This window comes from Oncorhynchus keta, chromosome 15, assembly GCF_023373465.1.
Source record: "Oncorhynchus keta strain PuntledgeMale-10-30-2019 chromosome 15, Oket_V2, whole genome shotgun sequence".
Classification (NCBI taxonomy): Eukaryota; Metazoa; Chordata; class Actinopteri; order Salmoniformes; family Salmonidae; genus Oncorhynchus; species Oncorhynchus keta.
Window position 1 is genome coordinate 31,174,643 of NC_068435.1, and position 21,636 is coordinate 31,196,278.

At 42.9% G+C, this 21,636-nt stretch overlaps 2 protein-coding genes across 2 annotated transcripts; both read left to right on the plus strand.

Moving 5' to 3' along the window:
- Positions 1-3,868: 3,868 nt before the first annotated feature.
- Positions 3,869-9,533, plus strand: LOC118394774 (dual specificity protein phosphatase 22-B-like). The gene is made up of 7 exons (XM_035788313.2): positions 3,869-4,281; positions 5,332-5,365; positions 5,555-5,637; positions 6,474-6,523; positions 7,693-7,767; positions 8,189-8,360; positions 8,999-9,533. The coding sequence occupies exons 1-7, from the start codon at positions 4,261-4,263 to the stop codon at positions 9,149-9,151; spliced, it is 588 nt and encodes a 195-aa protein (XP_035644206.1). The 5' UTR covers positions 3,869-4,260; the 3' UTR covers positions 9,152-9,533.
- A 761-nt stretch (positions 9,534-10,294) lies between these two features.
- On the plus strand, positions 10,295-21,106 carry LOC118394773 (interferon regulatory factor 4-like). Its single transcript, XM_035788311.2, has 9 exons — positions 10,295-10,448; positions 10,988-11,187; positions 11,597-11,783; positions 12,444-12,529; positions 12,664-12,850; positions 17,093-17,185; positions 17,679-18,077; positions 18,553-18,665; positions 19,016-21,106. Exons 1-9 carry the CDS (start codon positions 10,439-10,441, stop codon positions 19,163-19,165), a joined length of 1,425 nt encoding a protein of 474 aa, XP_035644204.1. The 5' UTR covers positions 10,295-10,438; the 3' UTR covers positions 19,166-21,106.
- The last annotated feature ends 530 nt before the right edge of the window (positions 21,107-21,636 follow it).

Below are 21,636 nucleotides of genomic sequence, written 5' to 3' on the forward strand. Positions count from 1 at the left end.
TGACCATTCAAAACGAATACAATCTAAACAGCATAATAGAATATTGCACCATATCAAAGAAAAATAACTAACAATGTGCAAAACTGCAGCATCCCACTTAAAATGACTTAAATGTAATGTAATGTAAAACATTAAACTGGTCCCTTTTTTCTCTCTCTTCTTTATTGCCATGTTATAACCAGCAGCACACAGCAATGCTGACCATATTTAGCTTTTATGAGAGATTTGCATTCAGAAATGCAAGCTGCCTCACTTTCGAGGGGCTGATGCGGTTTCTTCCCTCGTAATTATTTGTCCCGTTTTCGAGAAGACCCTCGCAGAGGGAACAGATGTGGCCACTATGCAGTCTTCCTGTCATGACTATAGTAACCCATGGGTAGACAGAGGCTTTGCTCTTCCATCAGCTCAGATGATCTGCAGATCTTGGAGGGGCTCCTCCAAATAGGATCGCACCTCCATTATGGCATCTGCTGAGGGATTCCTTCATGCTGCATCCCCAGTTGCTCTCTCGTCAAACAGCATCCAAACAGAAGACATTTGTGGCACTACTGCTGGTGCTTCTGCTCCATCTGATCCCTCTTCTTCCTGTTGCCCTGGTGCCTGAGCCAGCTGACTGCTGGGGCTGTCCCTCCCTGCTGCTGAGGTTATTCTTTGAAGAGCCTCATCAATCACTCTGGCATCACTGAAGGCTAACTTCTTACACCTGGGGTCAATTGCAGCAGTTTCTGATTGCACGTGATTATATTCCATTCTGTACAACTTTCTGTCTATTGATGGACATAGGGTGTCCATCAACTCTGTCACATGTCCTGTGGTTATATTTGCTTCTCTCTGGCAGCTGGCTGTGATTCACTGCAGACCCTTACACAGGAGTATCACTTTTGAGGCTGTCACATAGCTGAAAAGAGAGAACAGTAACTTATTAGTTCATGTTTTGTCTACTGACACTATATTCTCATCTACTGCTCATATACAGTGGGGAGAACAAGTATTTGATACACTGAGGATTTTGCCGGTTTTCCTACTTACAAAGCATGTAGAGGTCTGTAATTTTTATCATAGGTACACTTCAACTGTGAGAGACGGAATCTAAAACAAAAATCCAGAAAATCACATTGTATGATTTTTAAGTAATTCATTTGCATTTTATTGCATGACATACGTATTTGATCACCTACCAACCAGTAAGAATTCCGGCTCTCACAGACCTGTTAGTTTTTCTTTAAGAAGCCCTCCTGTTCTCCACTCATTACCTGTATTAACTGCACCTGTTTGAACTCGTTACCTGTATAAAAGACACCTGTCCACACACTCAATTAAACAGACTCCAACCTCTCCACAATGGCCAAGACCAGACAGCTGTGTAAGGACATCAGGGATAAAATTGTAAACCTGCACATGGCTGGGATAGGCTACAGGACAATAGGCAAGCAGCTTGGTGAGAAGGCAACAACTGTTGGAGCAATTATTAGAAAATGGAAGAAGTTCAAGATGACGGTCAATCACCCTCGGTCTGGGGCTCCGTGCAAGATCTCACCTCGTGTGGCATCAATGATCATGAGGAGGGTGAGGGATCAGCCCAGAACTACACGGCAGGACCTGGTCAATGACCTGAAGAGAGCTGGGACCACCGTCTCAAAGAGAACCATTAGTAACACACTACGCTGTCATGGATTAAAATCCTGCAGCGCACGCAAGGTCCCCCTGCTCAAGCCAGTGATGGCCCGTCTGAAGTTTGCCAATGACGATCTGGATGATCCAGAGGAGGAATGGGAGAAGGTCATGTGGTCTGATGAGACAAAAATAGAGATTTTTGGTCTAAACTCCACTCGCCATGTTTGGAGGAAGAAGAAGGATGAGTACAACCCCAAGAACACCATCCCAACCATGAAGCATGGAGGTGAAAACATCATTCTTTGGGGATGCTTTTCTGCAAAGGGAGGGGACAGGGCGACTGCACCGTATTGAGGGGAGGATGGATGGGGCCGTGTATCGCGAGATCTTGCGATACATGACAACGACCCGAAACACACAGGCAGGGCAACTAAGGAGTGGCTCCGTAAGAAGCATCTCAAGGTCCTGGAGTGGCCTCGCCAGTCTCCAGACCTGAACCCAATAGACAATCTTTGGAGGGAGCTAAAAGTCCGTATTGCCCAGCGACAGCCCCAAAACCTGAAGGTTCTGGAGAAGGTCTGTATGGAGGAGTGGGCCAAAATCCCTGCTGCAGTGTGTGCAAACCTGGTCAAGAACTACAGGAAACGTATGATGGCTGTAATTGCAAACAAAGGTTTCTGTACCAAATATTAAGTTCTGCTTTTCGGATGTATCAAATACTTATGTCATGCAATGAAATGCAAATTAATTACTTAAAAATCACACAATGTGATTTTCTGGATTGTTGTCTTAGATTCCGTCTCTCACAGTTGAAGTGTACCTATGATAAAAAGTACAGACCTATACATGCTTTGTAAGTAGGAAAACCTGCAAAATCGGCAGTGTATCAAATACTTGTTCTCCCCACTGTACATATATAATACTGGATTAAATAATGATGTTGTAATAACTGCTTACGGTACCTGTCTCCACTGAGACCTGCTCAAAGGGTTCCAGGACTCTGCACACCTCCTCCAACACCTGCCATTCCTCTTGGGTCAGAGCATCAACAGGTGCATTGACATTGGCCAGGGTAGAGATGATGGCATCCTTTGACTCAAGAAACCGCTTCAACATATAAAATGTTGAATTTCACCTTGTAATGCAGTCTTGTTTAGGCCTCAGCTCAGGCATCCCCATCTGGCGTTGTGTAGACCAGAGTTTTTCAGCACCTACTATGCTCCTGTGGAAGTATTCCACAGATGCTTTCACTTTGTCCACAGTGGGCTTCATCACCTTCAGAGCATCTCTTAAAATCAGGTTGATTGTGTGGGCAAGACCTGGATGATTGGTCCATTTTGAAATTTTCATGGCTTTGCTTATGTTAGCTGCATTGTGGCTAACACGACAGACCACTTCTCCATCTACTTGCCATTCTCTGGCCACTCTCAACAGTTCCTCTGCCAAGTTCTCTGAGGTGTGTCTGTCGCTGAACTCAAAGCAGTCCAGAAGACAGCTAGACATCAAAAAATTTACAATGTAGTGACATGCAACCAACATGTAAGAAGTGGTGTGTCCAGCAGTCATTGGTAAGGCAAACTGCAGTAGCTTTTTGTACTCTTTCCTGCACTGAAGCCTGTGTGCTCTCATACAGTTGTGGAATAAGTGATTTTGAAAGGGGTTTCCTGCTTGGAATTGTGTACATTGGATTTAGACTATTGCTATAATTTCTAAAACCTCTGTCCTCCACAATCGAAAATCGGTGGCAATCATTTTAGCCAATGCAATATCAATTTGGCTTTGTTTTGCTTCAGACATAGACTTTGACATGAACTGGTCCATAGAAGACTGCGTTGCTGTGGGAGGAGGCCTACTTGACTGAGTGGATTCATCTCCACCTGCGAAGGTGCTGGCTCCACCACTATCACTAGCGGGCCCGCTAGTTTCTCGAAGCTCCGCTACAGCTAGCTTCACAGTTGGGTGCACAGTTCGCATATGCCGGTGTAGGTTGTGCGTAGAACCAGCTTTATATGAGATTTTGTTTTGACAAATTCTACACTTTGCTCTAACATTGTCTACATTATTAAAATGCATCCAAATGCTACTGTGCTTCTGACTCATTTTCCAGCTGTTGTTTTCCCAGCTGTCCTTCCTCTCTCTCCTCAGCTGCTAAGTGTGTGACTGTGAGTGAGTTGGCTTGGCCCTCCCTCACACATCTTTGTTTCATTGGTTGACACTGCGTGTCTGATTGACAGGAACAATAGATTCTGAGCAGAAAGTCAGAAGGAATGTGTGTGCGCATGAACATTTATGCCTATATTATTTTTTGTATTTTTTTCGATCTTTGAGTTAGTTCTATTCATTTAAATATTTGTATTATTAATATTTAAAAAAATATATATATATATTTTTAAATAGATTCGGCTCTTCTGATATGCGAGCCAGCTTCCAACGTTCACCTACAAGAGCCTTTTAGAGCCGTTCGTTCGTGAAAGACCCATCACTATTTGGCACCACCACTCTGTTGCGGACTGTGTGAGGTCCTCGCTCGCAATTTGGGGAGCTTTTGGGAAGGCCTTTGGAGAACTACTTCTCGAGACAAGAGTGCAACAATATTTTACGTAATTTTCCTTCCATTCGTTGGTTTTACAGACGTATTTGATTTCAATGGGTAATGGGCTCAATAAGGTATGTTATTTGTTGAAATATAGCCTATGTGCATGCGCTCATATATACTCGGTCTTCGCGTACACTAGTTCGGTAGACCGCAGGTTTCAATTAATTATACGATGTCAATCAAGAACGCGTAGTCAGCTGTGTTTAATGTGTGTGTTATATTGCTGCAGTAAAAACATATTACGCCTAATGTATTATATTGAATCAGGTATACATTTGCGTAATATCATTTCCACTTTATGCCATAAGATTGTCGCTTTGCTGCTCTATGTACTGTACACTGTACACTTAAATGAATCTAGGTGTCTTTCAAAGCAGCTTTCACACACCCGGTCTGTAGGCGTTGTACTTTTATATTCCAACTCCTTGGCTACACAGTGGACAAATTCCATCGAAAACAAACCACATGCTTTGGTGATATTACTTGTTCTGGGTGTAATGCATTGCTGTGTGTTATCACATACTGTAGGCTACATGTCATGAATACTTTAGCGATTGACCTTTTCAAAAGTTGGCTTGGCACTTGTTGTACACAACAGGCGTCATCAATTCATTTCAATTGGAAAATATTTCTGCAACCCTCATCAGTGTTATTCCAGCTGCGGGATGAGGGATAAAGACTTTTACCATGCACACGCACGCACGCACGCGCGCGCACACACACACACACACACACACACACACACACACACACACACACACACATATCCCCATTAACATTTCTTATTATCACCATTATTTTGTGCGAAGTCAGAGTGACACGTATCAGTTGTCTGAGCTCACTCTCCTCTGGTATTTGGTGTCAAACTAAATATACCGTCCCTGCACCTTCACATTGTCTTTCCTGGAGTACACAGGCTATATATTTGAGTTTCGTCTTTGATGTCAGTAAGGGTAGAATAAGCCAGGGGGCTTGCATGTTGACTAGTAATATGGTTACCTAGCCTAGCTATTTGGGTAATGATTTTAATGCGTGTTGTAATTATGTTAGGTTTATGTACACCAGTGAATGAATGTAAACAAGAGGTCACACATGAATATTCTATGCTTACCTTCCCATAGGTCCTGCCTGACTTGTACTTGGGAAACTTCAAAGGTATGTGTTTCTTCCCCCCACTCTACTGGTCAAAGGCTTGAGCTAAGGACAAGACAAGCATCCTCCGTCACTGTTTTCACCTTCCAGTACATTTCAGTGGCACATTCATTTTGAGAACATTCTATGAATATGTCAAGATTGTAATGAATATTTCTAGTTTGTCATTCTATTCCCTTTTTTCTCTCACAGATGCGAGGGACAGGGAACAGTTAACGAGGAACAACATCACACACATCCTCTCCATCCATGACAGTGCAGCCCCTATCCTACCGGTAAGAAAACACTTCCCAGGGCGCCATTTACTAGAACGAAGCTAAATACCACCTTAGAAATGTTTTACGCATGAGGCTATTATATGAATGAATGTACACATGATGTAATGATAGCCGACGCATGCATTTACACACGTTCATTCATGCTTATCCCGTATCATGCACGCTTAAAATCCAGTTTTGAAAAAAAATCACATTTAGATGGATGTCAAACATATCAATCATGTTTACCATCGAAATATGCGCACACTGTTTGTTTAAGGAAATTAATTGCACGTCTGACAGTCATGGGAAGAGTATGGTGCGTGTTTGCCCTGGACCTGTCTGTCAGGTAATTCCGGACTGTAGTATGAGAGTAGGGCTCAGCGTGTAGCATTAGACTATGCCCCATCCCAAACCAACGAGGTTCCCATGACTTCAATAGAAATCATCTGTTGGAGCCTGTGTGAGCTCTGTGGGAGAGTGTAGGCGGGGGATTAGGCAGAGAGGAGTTTCATTTGAGTTTCTGACCCGGTGCTCTGGCTCGAGCTTGTGTGGAACTCGGTGCTCTCGCATTCTACTACTCCCTCTAGCAACTAGCAAGGTCTGTCCCCTTCCATCACTTCCTCACTACAGCTGCAATCACACCTTCACAAACACAGCCTATAGGCAAGGCCCTTGTGTGTAAGCTTACATAATGGTTCTTGCTGTTAGCAGAAACAATTGTAAGACTGAGGATTCAGCATGGATGTAATAGTGTGTAGTGAGTGGTGTTTCCAACGATCCTGTTGTCCGACTTTGCCTAATAGATTGTGATTGTGTGTTAGACCGTTTAACAGTTGGCCGTTGTCCTGCAGGGGATGACTTATCTGTGCATCTCAGCAGCAGACCTGCCCACACAAAACCTGTAAGTACCCAAATACACAGCACCACACAGTGCTCAAGGCTACTGGGTACAGAACAGAACAGCACAGGACTGAAGCGAGGTAGACCATTCATATCCATTCTATCAGGCAGATACACTCTGTGTGGGCGTCTCTAGTTCATGTTCTATTGGTATGAAAATGAAGTGCTTCACATTCTCACCATTTAGCTGTGAATCAAAGCACTGAATAAATTACTAGATGACAAGGTGATTCAGCTTCTTATTTCTTATTGAGAAATCATGGAGGGATTTTTTACACACTAAGATTAAGACACAAACATATACAGAGATGTACTGAGCACTCATACCAACATATATTATACATACATAGATAGGTGGACAGATAATGCTGAAACACACACACACACGCACACACATTTACTCTGGTTAAGTGCGTAGAATGCAGGAGGTCTGGTCCTCTGATATGCAGGAAGGAACAGGAAGTCTAATGTTCTGTACTGCAGTGTTGCCTCGTCCATCTGCACTGTGCCTCTATTTTTATAACACTCCCCAAAACACTTGCGCGCACGCGCACACACAGACACACACACACACACAGACACACACACACACACACACACACACACACACACACACACACACACACACACACACACACACACACACACACACACACACACACACACACACACACACACACACACACACACACACACACACACACACACACACACACACACACACACACACACACTCACACACAGATGTCGCTGTCATTAACCCCTGTTACCCCCACTCCTCGGCGCTCCAGCGCGGTGTGAAACCTGCAGGCGAAATATGAAACTGTCCCTGACTAACCAGAGATGGAGACAGACAACAGTTTCTCATCCTGGTCTTGTCAGGAGGATAGATGGATGGTCCTAGAGCCTAGTAGGACACACCCATCCTCACCCCTATGGCCCTCTCATCACGCATATCTCACCGCTCGCACACCCTTAACCACTCATCACCCCAGTTTTTATGACTAGAGAGGGGGCACGTTTTTTGGCGACATAAGTGTTACTTGTCCTATGTGCTTTCTTTTCCACAACTGATACAATTGTGTTACCATTATGGGAATGGCAACTGGTTTGTAACTTTTTTATGACCTTCTTATGACCTTACATAACCTGTATTTGTGTCATTCTCAGGAGAATGCACTTTAAACAGAGCATCATGTTCATTCACGAGTCACGTCTCAAAGGAGAGGGTTGTCTGGTCCACTGGTGAGAAACTTTATCAAATACAAAACAACTTTATTTGTCCAACTGCTACTGTATCTCTGGGTTTAACTGAGTGCTCACAAGTGAACCCATGTGTGACGATGGTAAGCAGAAGACAGATAGATAACGCAGAATGCTATTCTTGAACTTCCCCAAACAACAATCTTGATTTGAATGTATTGTGTTTGTTAAACTATCTGAGGTATATCTGGTGAGGTTGAGGGTCTTCTGAGAAATACAGAGGAAGACCTTCCTTGATATTCAATCTCTAATGTTGCCTCCACAGCATACCCTCGTTTGTTTGACTTCCAATTCAATGTATTGTCTTTTAATATGGCCTTCTGCTGATGTCCTTTTATCTCTATCATGGCCATACCCACTCCTATCCATCTCTCCTTCACCATCCATCCCTCTCTCCATGGAGTCTGGCGGGTGTGTCTCGGAGTGTCACCCTGGTGGTGGCCTACATCATGACGGTGACAGGGCTGGGCTGGCAGGAGGCTCTGGCTGCTGTGAGGGTGGCTCGGCCCTGCGCTGGGCCCAACCTGGGCTTCCAGCGCCAGCTCCAGGAGTTTGAGACCAATCACGCTGACCAGGTCAATACAGAGGGGGATAGAGGAAGGATAGATGGGAAAATGTCATTCTTGGAGGAAAATGGAAGTTCTATAAAAAGTGACTTATCATTAAAAAGGAATGTGTTAAACTTCCAATGCAGCCGTTTTATCTCAATATCAAATCATTTCCGGGTAACAAGTCGTTTCCGGGTAACAGTTAAGTACCTTACTGTGATTGTTTTCAATTAAAATGGTCAAAAAGGAACAAGGAAAGCAATTCTACACATTTTGCTATCACATGCAGTCTGGGTATCCGTTTGGTAATCTGGCCATGATTCAAACACTCTTTCTTACTTGTCTATTAACTCATTTACCGACTGGTGATGTCATCAAAACTCCATCCCACCAAAATAGGCTGATAATTCAGGTGGTCTTTTCAAGCAGCTCTTACACTAAAAGGGCATTATCATAATTTTCACAATTTCACAGTATTATTCCAGCCTCATAATGTGGAATAAAAAACACAGGAACATTCTCATTTTTGACTGCACTGGGCCTTTAAGCATTAAAGCCTTCAGAGCGAGGAGTCAGACTATGCTGTAGTTACTTTAGAAAGAGAATACACCTGCCTCAAGAGACAATAATATTGACATACTGTATTTTGTTGTATGTCTCTGCAGTTCAGGGAGTGGCTTTGGCAATTATACAAAGAGAGGCCCTTCAACGACGAGGATGACATTCGCATCCTGTTGGCCAAGAGTTTCAAACCCAATGGGGTGGGTGTGGAGGTGAATGTTGAGCCATCCACCCCTCCAGGATTGCAGGGTACCTGAGATCCCTTATCCAGGTCTGAAGGTTTACACCGTGGGATGATACCACTCTGGCTCCTAGAGGGTGGGTGGGGGGTTCTCTCTCTGTCGGTACGCTGTTAGACCAGTCTCTCTCTCTATTGTTGTCCCTCTACTGGAGAAGACTGGGGGAGGATGGATCGATGGATGCACCATTTTGAGAATGTTTATTGATGTTTTATTATTGCTAATACCACTGGTTTTATTACCCCTAATTTATGTACAGTGTTTAGTTATATATGGCACTTTCAGCATTTGTACTTGTTTTTCTAAACCTCGAAAATGTATGATATTGTTGTCATGTAATTTCTTCCTACTTGAAGCCACGTCAGCTTTTTGTGCATTAATAAAAGGATTAAAGATGAAATTATGACTGAGATTAAATGGTTATTAACTACCGGTAGGTCTGCTATGCTGTCAGATACAATGTGATGACAGACAGACATTCTCTGCTCTGTTTACCTCTGTTTCTGGGTCTATTTCCTGTTTGTCTGTTAATGCAAAGGAAGCCTTGCATGACAGCAGTAAAAACAACATTTTCAGCCCCCTCTGTCAGCATTGGAGGGATACAGAGAGCTGGGCATGAGTGCCACTGGCTCTGAAAAGGGATGCATTTGAATTTGTCTGTTGCCTACCTACCCACGCACCGACATATAATGTAGCCCTTCTCCAATAGATATAGCATACAGCCTATGAATTAGACCCAGTTGATATTAAAGGTTATGTGCATGACACAACCACTGGAGGGCAGCAGTATAACCACAGTAAAACTAATTGAGGCTATATTGTATTTGTGAATGAAATGAAAACACACTCCACTAAAATATCCCAAATTTTCATCAATGTCATAGGCTACTGTAATTAACTGTCAGGAGGATTGAGTACATTTTAATGACCATATAACATTATGAAAACAACAGCACAAGAACAATTCTATTTTAGGACTTTATAAAACAGTATTTAAAGCATAAACATATAATGGTAATGGAAGATATTGACATAATTACGATTTTAGGGAGTTTCTTTTTTGATATTGACACAGGTAATTGTTCCATTCCATGGTGACGTTTGCTTCCTGTGTTTGCCACTCGAGAGGGATTCCCCATCCACCGACTGTAGGTTGTTCTCGATAAGCTTCAGAGAACTGCAGCTCCTCCCAGTAGCGGCACCGACACATCAAGATGTGACTGACTATATGAATAGGGCACCCGATGCTCTCACTTGAGAACAGTGTCAGTGAAATCGATTTCATCACTTGTCAGAGAAGCTCACATGGTTAGAGGTAAGGAGTTTATTCTCACTCACAGTAGGCTATAAGGAAACATAAGAGAGGGGAACGTTCTGAAGTTGATGCAGTGATGTTGATGCATTTAAAGACTATTATGTTATTTATTTTTATGCGTGTGATTATAACACTGTTTTTCTGATTTTACTTATGAGCCTACAAAATATGAATTCCATTGTCTTTGAATTAAAATAACCCAAGACATCCAGAAAGGTTTCATTCTTAAATTAAGGCCTACCTATTTTGTATGTGATTTATTTTATGCAATTCAAAAAGAAATAATAATAAATGTGTTAGTGCATATTTAATCAACAAATATATACTATCAAATAAATTGTGATATTATAGCTTAATTTCATAAAAGTGTGTCTTCCCTGATAACATTAACCTTCATCATTTAGCACCAACTGACATTGTTTTGCATTGCATGATAACGGACTTATTGCAACGCACATTACCTACCTTATTGCAACGCACATTACCTACCTTATTGCAACGCACATGCCCATCCTTCTATTGCATGTGCTTTTTGACAGAGATGAACTTAGAGGGGGACAGCAGTCTGTCAGTGAGCTGCGGCAACGGGAAACTTAGACAGTGGCTGATCGATCAGATTAACAGCAGTAGCTATCCTGGACTGGTTTGGGAGAATGGCGAGAAAAGCATTTTCAGGATCCCGTGGAAACATGCGGGCAAACAGGACTACAATCGAGAAGAGGATGCTGCACTCTTCAAGGTGCGTTTGGAACCACACACTCACTTCACCATACTTCTCTGCAGTTTTTTTCTTCTACTTTTTAGTTACTATATACAACGGGTGAATATTGAATATAGTGTGCAGGTACCCCATGAATTATTCCTAACTCAATCATATTCAGTCACTCAATTCACTCTCCAGACCTAGTCTACTTGGGCAGGTGTAATTTACATTATTTTCTCTAGACTACCTGTTGTTGTTTTTTTTGTACAGTATAACAAGTGATAATCTTTGTTCAAGGCAATGGATATTTGTTCAAGACAAAGACCAATGCATGTTGATTTTGATGCAGGCCTACTAATGCCTTACTTATTGCCAGATACATTTAAATTGAATGCAGAGAGAAAGTATAAATCAAGTCAATTTATTATGCTGTTGATTATTGCAGGCTTGGGCATTGTTCAAAGGGAAACACAGGGAAGGAGTGGACAAACCAGACCCCCCCACATGGAAGACTAGACTGCGATGTGCTCTTAACAAAAGTAATGACTTTGACGAGCTGGTGGAGAGAAGCCAACTTGATATATCAGACCCTTACAAAGTCTACAGAATCATACCGGAGGGAGCTAAGAGAGGCAAGTTTTATTAATCTAATTGCTGTATTTCCAAAGTCAAGTCCATGTCACAAGTGTAATCTGCTATACCATAATTAATTTATATAGGCTACTGGCAGGTGATGTCACAGATTTCATATGTCAAAAGTAATGAAAACACTGTCTAACTCTTAACATACCCGAGCAGACACACACACAGCCAGCAATGTTTCATTTTGCCACCATCGTCTAATGAGGCAGGAAGCCGAGAGGAAGCCGATGCATCGACCAAAAAGGCCTCTGAGCTTTTTTTAGAGGGCTTCGGTTTACCCGTGCAGAATGCACAACATACACACTTAACCTTGCATAACGAAGGCTGAAGGCTAGACAGAAGACCCCTTTGTCACTCTCATATGGCAGTCTTGGGGAGTGACTCTTAGACCATACCTGCAACCTGGGGGTTCAAACACTTTAATCAAAAGTTGTTATTGCAAGCTTGTATAGTTGCTGTGTTCAACTGTTTGAAGGGGCTGAATAGCATGTGAGCTCTGTTGAAACAGCTCTAATAATGTCGACTATAGTGACATGTTTTTTATTGAGGATTACACACATTTCTGAGGGACCTCCACATCATTTTGCATTGTAGATTGGAATTTAGAGAGTTCTATGTGTGATGTCTAGTGTTACATTTCCGTTATGTAGGGATCAAGATGGCAGAGACAACGTTACATATGAGCTCAGAGAGCAACTACCCCATGCACTCTCTGTACCCAACTCTACACAGCCAGGTAACGTCATTTGTTTACCTCTGCAACATGTACCTTCAAAGGTCTTCAGAGCTCTCTCTTCCTGCTGTGTGTGGACCAGGAACCCACCACTATCTGACTAACAGCTGTCTCCTCTCCCCCTGGCTTGTCCCAAGGTGTCTGGCAGCTACATAGTTCCCCAGGAGAGGAAGGAGTGGAAGGACTACAGCCACACACAGGACCACCAGCAGCAACCTCAGCCTCAGCACCACCAGCCACCCCACGTTGAGCTGCAGTATAGCCAGTGCCACTACCCATCGCCACTCAGCCGACTGTGGCACACCGGGCCACACACAGATAACGGTGAGACATGGCATACCATGGTCATGGTTATGGGGTGGGCACTGATTATAGGAAAGAACAGATAATGGAGAGTAGAATACACAGTATATTTATTTGTATTTATTCATTTGACCTTCATATAAACGCAACAAGGAAAAACGTCAACGATTTTACTGAGTTACAGTTCATATAAGTAAATCAGTCAATTGAAATAAATCCATTAAACCCTAATCTATGGATTTCACATGACTGGGAAAACAGATATAAATCTGTTGGTCACAGATACCTTAAAACAAGGTAGGGTGGTGGATCTGAAAACCTGTCAGTATCTGGTGTGACCACCATTTGCCTCATGCAGCGCCACACATCTCCTTCGTATAGATTTGAGCAGGCTGTTGATTGTGGCCTGTGGAATGGTTTCTCACTCCTTTTCAATGGCAGTGCGAAGTAGCTCTATATTGGCGAGAAGAGAAATACGCTGTCGTACATGTTGATCCAGTCCAGAGCATCCCAAACAAGCTCAATGGGTGTCATGTCTGGTGTGTATGCAGGCCATGGAAGAACTGGGACATTTTCAGCTTCCAGGAAATGTGTTCAGATCCATGCGACTTGGGGCCGTGCATTATCATACAGAAACATGAGGTGATGGCTGAAGATGAATGGCACAACAATGGGCCTCAAGATCTCATCACGGTATCTCTGTGCATTAAAATTGCCATCGATAAAATTAAATTGTGTTTGTTGTCCATAGTTTATTCCTGCCCAAATCATAACCCCACCGCCACCATAGGGCATTTGAAGAATCCGGATGTGGAGATCCTGGGCTGGCGTGATTACACAGGGTCTGCGGTTGTGAGGCTGGTTGGACGTACCGCCAAATTATCTAAAACATTACATTTTCTGGCAAGAGCTCTGGTGGGCCTTCCTGCAGTCAGCATGGCAATTGTACGCTTCCTCAAAACTTGAAACATCTGTGGCTTTTTGTTGTGTGACAAAACTGTCCATATTAGTGAGAGTGGCCTTTCATTGTCCCCAGCTCAAGGTGCACCTGTATAATGATCATGCTGTTTATCAGCTTCTTGATATACTACACCTGTCAGGTGAATGGATTATCTTAGCAAAGGATACATCCTCACTAACAGGGATGTAAGAAAATGTGTGCATACAGAACATTTCTGGCATCTTTTATTTCAGCATATGAAACAAACACTTTAATGCTGCATTTATATACTTTTTTCAGTGTACTGTGTACATATATTTATAAACTGGGTGTTTCAAGACCTGAATGCTGATTGGCTGACCACAGGCATGACAAAACATTTCTTGTTAATGCTCTAATTACTTTGGAAACCAGTTTATAATTGCAATAATGCACCTTGGGGGTCTGTGGGATGTGGCCAACTTTTAATTTTTATTTTTAATTTTACCTTTATTTAACCAGGCAAGTCAGTTAAGAACAAATTCTTATTTTCAATGATGGCCTAGGAACAGTGGGTTAACTGTTCAGGAGCAGAACGACAGATTTGTACCTTGTCGGCTCGGGGGTTTGAACTTGCAACCTTCCAGTTACTAGTCTAGCGCTCTAACCACTAGGCTAACCTGCCGCCCCCAAGGCTAAGGGCTGTATCCAGGCGCTCCGCATTGCGTCGTGCATCAGAACAGCCCTTAGCCGTGGGATATTGGCCATATACCACACCCCCCCTGGCCTTGCTGGATTGAATCCCCAAGCTGACAAAAGTACAAATCTGTCTTTCTGCCCCTGAGCATTCCTGAGTCCTGAGCACTCTGGAGCAGGTTTTCATCAAGGATCTCTCTGTACTGTGCTCTGTTCATCTTTCCCTCAATCCTGACTCGTCTCCCAGTTCTTGCCGCTGAAAAACATCCCCACAGCATGATGCTGCCACCACCATGCTTCACCGTAGGGATGGTAACAGGTTTCCTCCAGACGTGATGCTTGAAAATTCAGGCCAAAGAGTTCAATCTTGGTTTCATCAGACCAGAGAATCTTGTTTCTCATGGTCTGAGAGTCCCTTTGGTGTTTTCTGGCAAACTCCAAGCAGGTTGTCATGTGCCTTTTACTGAGGATTGGATTCTTTCTGGACAGTCTACCATAAAGGCCTGATGGGTGGAGGGCTGCAGGGATGGTTGTCCTTCTGGAAGTTTCTCCCATCACAGAGGAACTCTGGAGCTCTGTCAGAGTGACCATCAGGTTCTTGGTCACCTCCCTGACCAAGGCCCTTCTCTTCCGATTGCTCAGTTTGGCCGGGCGGCCAGCTCTAGGAAGAGTCTTGGTGGTTCCAAATGTCTTCCATTTTAGAAGGATGGCATGATGGCCAGTGTGTTATTGGGGACCTTCAATGCTGCAGAAATGTGTTGGTACCCTTCCCCAGATCTGTGCCTCGACACAATCCTGTCTCTGAGATCTACGGACAATTTCTTCGACCTCATGGCTTGGTTTTTGCTCTGTCATGCACTGTCAACTTGGGGACTTTACATAGACAGGTGTGTGCCTTTCCAAATAATGTCCAATCAATTGAATTACCACAGGTGGACCCCAATAAAGTTGTAGAAAAATCTCAAGAATGATCAATGGAAACAGGATGCACCTGAGTTCATTTTCGAATCTCATAGAAAAGAGTCTGAATACTTATGTAAATAAGCTATTTCTGTTTTTTATTTGCAAACATTACTGAAAACCTCTTTTCGCTCTGTTATTATCGGTTATTGTCCGTAGATTGATGAGGAAATAGTTAATTTAATCCTTTAGAATAAGGCTGTAACGTCACAAAATGTGGAAAAAGGGGTCTGAATACTTTCCAAATATATTGCATATATATATATATATACAATAACAGTCAAAAGCTCTCATCTCAATTGGGTTGAGGTTGGGTGATTGTGGATGCTAGGTCATTTGATGCAGTACTCCATCACTCTCCTTGGTCATTTAGCCCTTACACAGGCTGGAGGTGTGTTGGGTCATTGTCTTGTTGAAAAACAAATGATAGTCCCACTAAGCGCAAACCAGAAGAGAGGGCATATCGCTGCAGAATGCTGTGGTAGCCATGCTGGTTAAGTGTGCCTTGAATTCAAAATAAATCACAGATATTGTCACCAGCAAAGCACCTCCACACCATCACACCTCTTCCTCCATGCGTCACGGCGAGAACCACACATGTGGAGATCATCTGTTCACCTACTCTGCTTCTCACAAAGACACGGTGGTTGTAACCAAAAATCTCACATTTCAGACCAAAGGGCAGATTTACATCGGTCTAATGTCCATTGCTCATGTTTCTTGGCCCAAGCAAGTCTCTTCTTCTTATTGGTGTCCTATAGTAGTGGTTTCTTTGCAGCAATTCAACCATGGAGGCCTGATTCACGCAGTCTCCTCTGAACAGTTGATGTTGTTACTTGAACTCTGTGAAGCATTTATTTGGGCTGCAATTTCTGAGCCTGGTAACTCTAATGAACTTATCTTCTGCAGCAGAGGTAACTCGGGGTCTTCCTTTCCTGTGGCGGTCCTCATTAGGGCCAGTTTCATCATAGCGCTTGATGGTTTTTGAGACTGCAAAAACTTTCAAAGTTCTTGAAATGTTCATGATTGACTGACCTTCCTGTCTTAAAGTAACAATGGACTGTTGTTTCTCTTTCCTTATTTGAGCTATTCTTGCCAAAATATGGACTTGGTCTTTTACCAAATAGGGCTATATTCTGTATACCACCCCTACCTTGTCACAACACATCTGATTGGCTCAATCGCATTAAGGAAGGAAAGAAGGAAAGGAAAGAGATTCCACAAATGATATTGTAAGAAGGCACACCTGTAAATTGAAATGAATTCCAGGTGACTGACTACCTCATGAAGCTGGTTGAGATAATGCCAAGAGTGTGCAAAGCTGTTATCAAGGCACCGGGTGGCTACTTTGAAGAATCTCAAATATAACATATATTTGAATGTGTATGTGTGTCCAAACTTTTTGACTGTCCAAACTTTATATATAAAAGACAGTGCACTATTGTATAGGCTAAGGTCATTGTATGACAAACACAAACGTTGTAAAAAAAGCTTTTGGTTGACAGTGAAGGCTTTGGTGGCTGCCACTTCTACAAAATATTGAGGGCTTTATTTGACATGTTCTCGTCAGGTTCCTCCTGAGATAAAATCATGACAACAAGGTGTAGTGCATTATCCACGATGAAATGTACTCTGTAAACACTTATTCATCGGTTAATAACAATACTCCTTTCATCTTTTCCTCCCAGGTTATCAGTTCACTGGCTCCTTCTATTCATACTCCTCCTCAGAGTCCCACCCCACAGCATTTACAATGGACCACAACATGGCCACCCTTTCTGGTAAAGACATATTTATTCTATTACTACTACATTACTTAGTTACTACTGCTGCTGTTGCTGAAGCTGCTGCTACTGCTACACCACCGAACATTGCAATGACAGCTGGACACAAAGGGCAGGAGTAGTAAGATGTAGTGGAGTGTACTGAATTGTTATTTCTTGTTACCAACCACTAGAAACTAGAAGCTATTTATAGGACAATTACTTCCCTAATCTGGGTTTTAAAAGTTTAGTTGTTTGTTCTCATATTAAGTGTATTCTATGAGTATACTGTTGATGTTTTAGATGGGTAACTGTAGTACAGTTACTACAGTTAAAGTACCCTGATTATGAAAGTCGTAAAGTTCAGTCGTTTGCTAACTTCCCTCATTCACTTTCATTCACTTTCTCCCTACATACACATTTGTTTTCAGACAGCTGTCCATCTTGTTTTATTTGGAATACTTCTACTCACTTGTTTATTCTCTAACAACCTCCCCCCTCTCTCCTCCAGACTTCCGACTGCATGTGTCCCTGTTCTACCGTGAGGCTTTGGTCAAGAAGGTAACCACCTCTGGTCCCGAAGGCTGCCAGATCACCTCGTCTTCCTCCTCCTCTTCCTCGTCTTCCTCTCCCTCCTCCCCCTGCCCTGGGGACAAGCTGTACAGCGGTGCAGAAGTGGTGCTGTTCCCGTCCCCTTACCCCGAGTCACAGAGGAGGGGGGCGGAGAAGCTACCCAACGTCCTGGAGAGGGGCGTGCTCCTGTGGATGGCGTCAGATGGGCTCTATGCCAAGCGGCTTTGCCAGAGCCGAGTGTACTGGGAGGGCCCGCTGGCCCCGTACACGGACAAACCCAACAAACTGGAGAAAGAACAGACCTGCAAGCTGTTTGACACTCAGCAGTTCCTCACTGGTGAGAAACAGTATTTTGATTGTGATGCTTATGATGACGCTGATTATGATGATGATAATGGGGGTGATGATGATGATGAAGATGATCGGAGGAGACGTACTGTAAAATGTAAAGTCCCTCTCCATACTGTGGTATCAGTGGGTAAGAGACTTGTCACGTTCTTAGCGGCGGCCTATCCGTGGTGTCTCTCCATGAAACACGTTTTCAGGTTTATCACTCATTTTTCACACCCAAGGACTTCCTTGCAAATGACTGGAAAAATGTTTCACTGACTCCTCTTTCTGATTCTGTGAACCTTATTCTCTCAGCATAGCATATTCCTTGCAGTGCTACTGTATCACAATACCCAACCTTCTTCAGCTGAAGGTGCCTCCGTCATGAGCAAAATAGCTGTTTTCAGCTGTTAGAGGGCAAACTGATGATTTGGGGTGAAATAAAGTGAGAAACTCATTGTACACTCCCTCCCTCCTTCCAGAGCTGCAGGGGTATGCCCAACATGGCCGTCCCATGCCCAGGCACCAGGTGGTGCTGTGTTTCGGTGACGAGTACCCAGATCCCCAACGCCAGACCAAGATGATCACAGCACAGGTACAGTACACTACATACTTCCACTGTTTTAATGCATTTCAATAACAGGCCAACATGAGAAAGGTTTAAACTAAATGACATCTCTATAGCCTGCCTAGCCTTGTTAGTCATGATGTGAAAGAAAGGACTCTATCAACCGGTTCCAAATCGCTCCCTCCCCCTTGACCCCAACTCATCAATGTTTGTAGATCTGCATGGTCCGGATTGATATAAACAGTGCAGTGCATATTGCTTACACCTTACAGATTTGCAGAAACTAGAGGGAGAGGTAGGGAGAGATTTGGTAAATGTGAGCCATCTTTATTCATTGTCATTCATCAATCACAGTGTGACCTCTGTATGTGTTGTAGGTGGAGCCAATGTTTGCCAGGGAACTGTTGTACTTCACCCAGCAGAACAGCAGTCACTACCTTAGGGACTATGAGCTCCAGGGACACACAGAGAGCTCCCCTCCAGCTCCAGGAGACTACCAGAGGACTCTCCAACACATGCAGGAGTAACACATACAAACATGCCTCAGGAGCCATGGACATGCATGTAGATAGACCAATGAGCTTAACTACTGTAATGTATATGGTATACTCAGGTCTTGGACTAAAATGCCTCACTGTGATTTCAATGTAAGACTGAACTGTGCCTCCATCATCAGTGTCAACAGTTTGAGCCAAAGATGATCAAAGATGAAAGTATCTACCCTAGTTTGTACAGCCTTACAATTATGTTTCTAATCATCATTTATTTGTCTTTTTTTAAACAATATGAAAAACTGATTAAGTATTTTTGATTTGATCTGTTGTAATAGTTTTGTTTCAATATCACATCTGCATGCCAGTGTCTAGGTGAATGTGTTTGATTGATTGGTTGATTTAGCAAAATCTGCTTAAGGTAGCTGTAGATAATTGAAGTGATTGGTTTTAGGCTGACCCTAGCATTGGTTCCCACTTGATCCTTGATACATTATAGCTACAAAGTGTGTGGTGTGTGTAGGCTTATCACAAGAGATAGTGTGTTTTCCGGTGACATCTGTAGGAAACCCACAACACCCCCTGACCTGTGGTAGTGGTGTGGTGGGCTGAGGTAGCCTGCCCCTGTCTCTCTCTCCCCATCTCGCTCTCTTTCTTTGTCTCCCTCTACATTTTCTCTCTTGCTAACACTTGCTTTCAACGAGAGAGGGATGCATGTGTTTGTGTATCTTTGTGTGTATGTGTGTGTGTGCGGGCGTGCATGTATGTGTCTGCATGTGAGATTGTGACAGTGTATAGGATGCGGTTTGAGGGGACGAGGACCAATGTGAAGCAGAGGGCGACTGACAGAAGCAGGAAGCACCAGTCACAGGTGCACAGGAAGTGGAGTAGCCCTCAGGAGAAAGGGAGAAGAGGCTTAATGTGACCCATTTCCAGAAGCTAGGCATATGTTGAACGTCACTACTTCACAGGAGAGGCATTTTAAGGAAAAACATTTTTTTTTATATCAAAATACTTTTTGGGCAGAAATGCATTTTGGAGCATATGAACTTTCATGTGCCTTAATAACAAACTTGTATGCCATCTGTAAATACAAATAAAATGGTTAAATTACGAGCCTAGTTGGTTTAGCCACGAAAAAAAGACAGGAACCTTCCGATAGCCATGATTGGCTGAGATATGCTGAGAGATGAGTTCGGATTGATCTGCCATGAAGCACGCTTCTGTCCATAACATAAGCTGCTCAGTATGTGTTGATAATCCATGCTATGGCGGCCTTTTTGCAATAGATAACGTTAGCCATGGAGAACTACAAAAGGGTTGCTACTGTTCTCAACAACATTGTTGCTCTGAATTTAGCAGGCACTATAGACATGATCTGTGGGAAAAAGTTGTGATGGACTACTTTCTGCACATGGTCAGTGTGAACCAGAGTGACATGACACAACGAGCCAAATAAGGTGTAGCTAGCTACAAATAAAATGGAAAAGACACAGGATGTCTTAGTTAGTTAAAGTGGTTCTAGTCTGGAGTGAAGCGTTCATCCATGTATACGATAAGTGTCTAGCTAAATTTTTCAGGTATTTTACTTTTCAAACTTTTCATTGCAAGTTAAAGCTTATTTTTTGCTAGCTAGCGAATATTAGCTTACTGGCTCGCTACCTAATGTTACGTGTATGATCTGTATAGTAATATTATTTGTATCTCAGAAATCCATTTGCATTGCTAGTTATAGCTTAATGTTAACTAGCTAGCTAATGTTGAACATAGTTGGTTAGCTGTAGCTACCTGCAGATTCATACTACAGTCACAGACAGACCAATGAGACGGTTGGCGTTTCCACTGTCTACCAAATATGTGACCCGTTTCAGGAAACTAGGCATATGTTGCGGGTCACTACTTCACACGAGAGCCATTTGAATGTAATCTTTTTCTATTTTTATTAAAATGCATATTTTGGCAGAAATGCCTTCTGGAGCTTGTGAACTTTCATGTGCCTTAATAACAAACATGTATGCCATCTGTAAATATGAATAAAATTGTTAAATTACAAGCCTAGTTGGTTTAGGCAAAGAAAAGACAGCAACCTTCACGCTACCAATGTTTGGCTGAGATAATGAGTGTGCTGGACATGCTGAGAGAGGAGTTCAGATTGTGCCCTCAAAGCTCATAAATAATAGTTAACAAACATTCCCCATTCCGCAGGTTCAGAGTTAAAGGGCGGGATAATCCATGGTCTTCTTCTGAGCTGTCTTTTGTTATTCATAAATGTAATCTAGCCTGGGCTAAAGCAAGGAGATCATGTTCTGATGCTGATTTGCTTCTTTTATGGCAGTTCTTCTTTTCTCAGGAAGGCCAAGTCTGAATATTTTATGTCTGTCACAACTGATAACCGGAATGACCCTAGAAGGTTTTGGAAGGCTAATAAGTCTGGAAACAGTAATGTTAATGAATTACCGTCATGTGTATTGAAGGACTCTGTTGCTGTACATGAGAAAACTGAAATG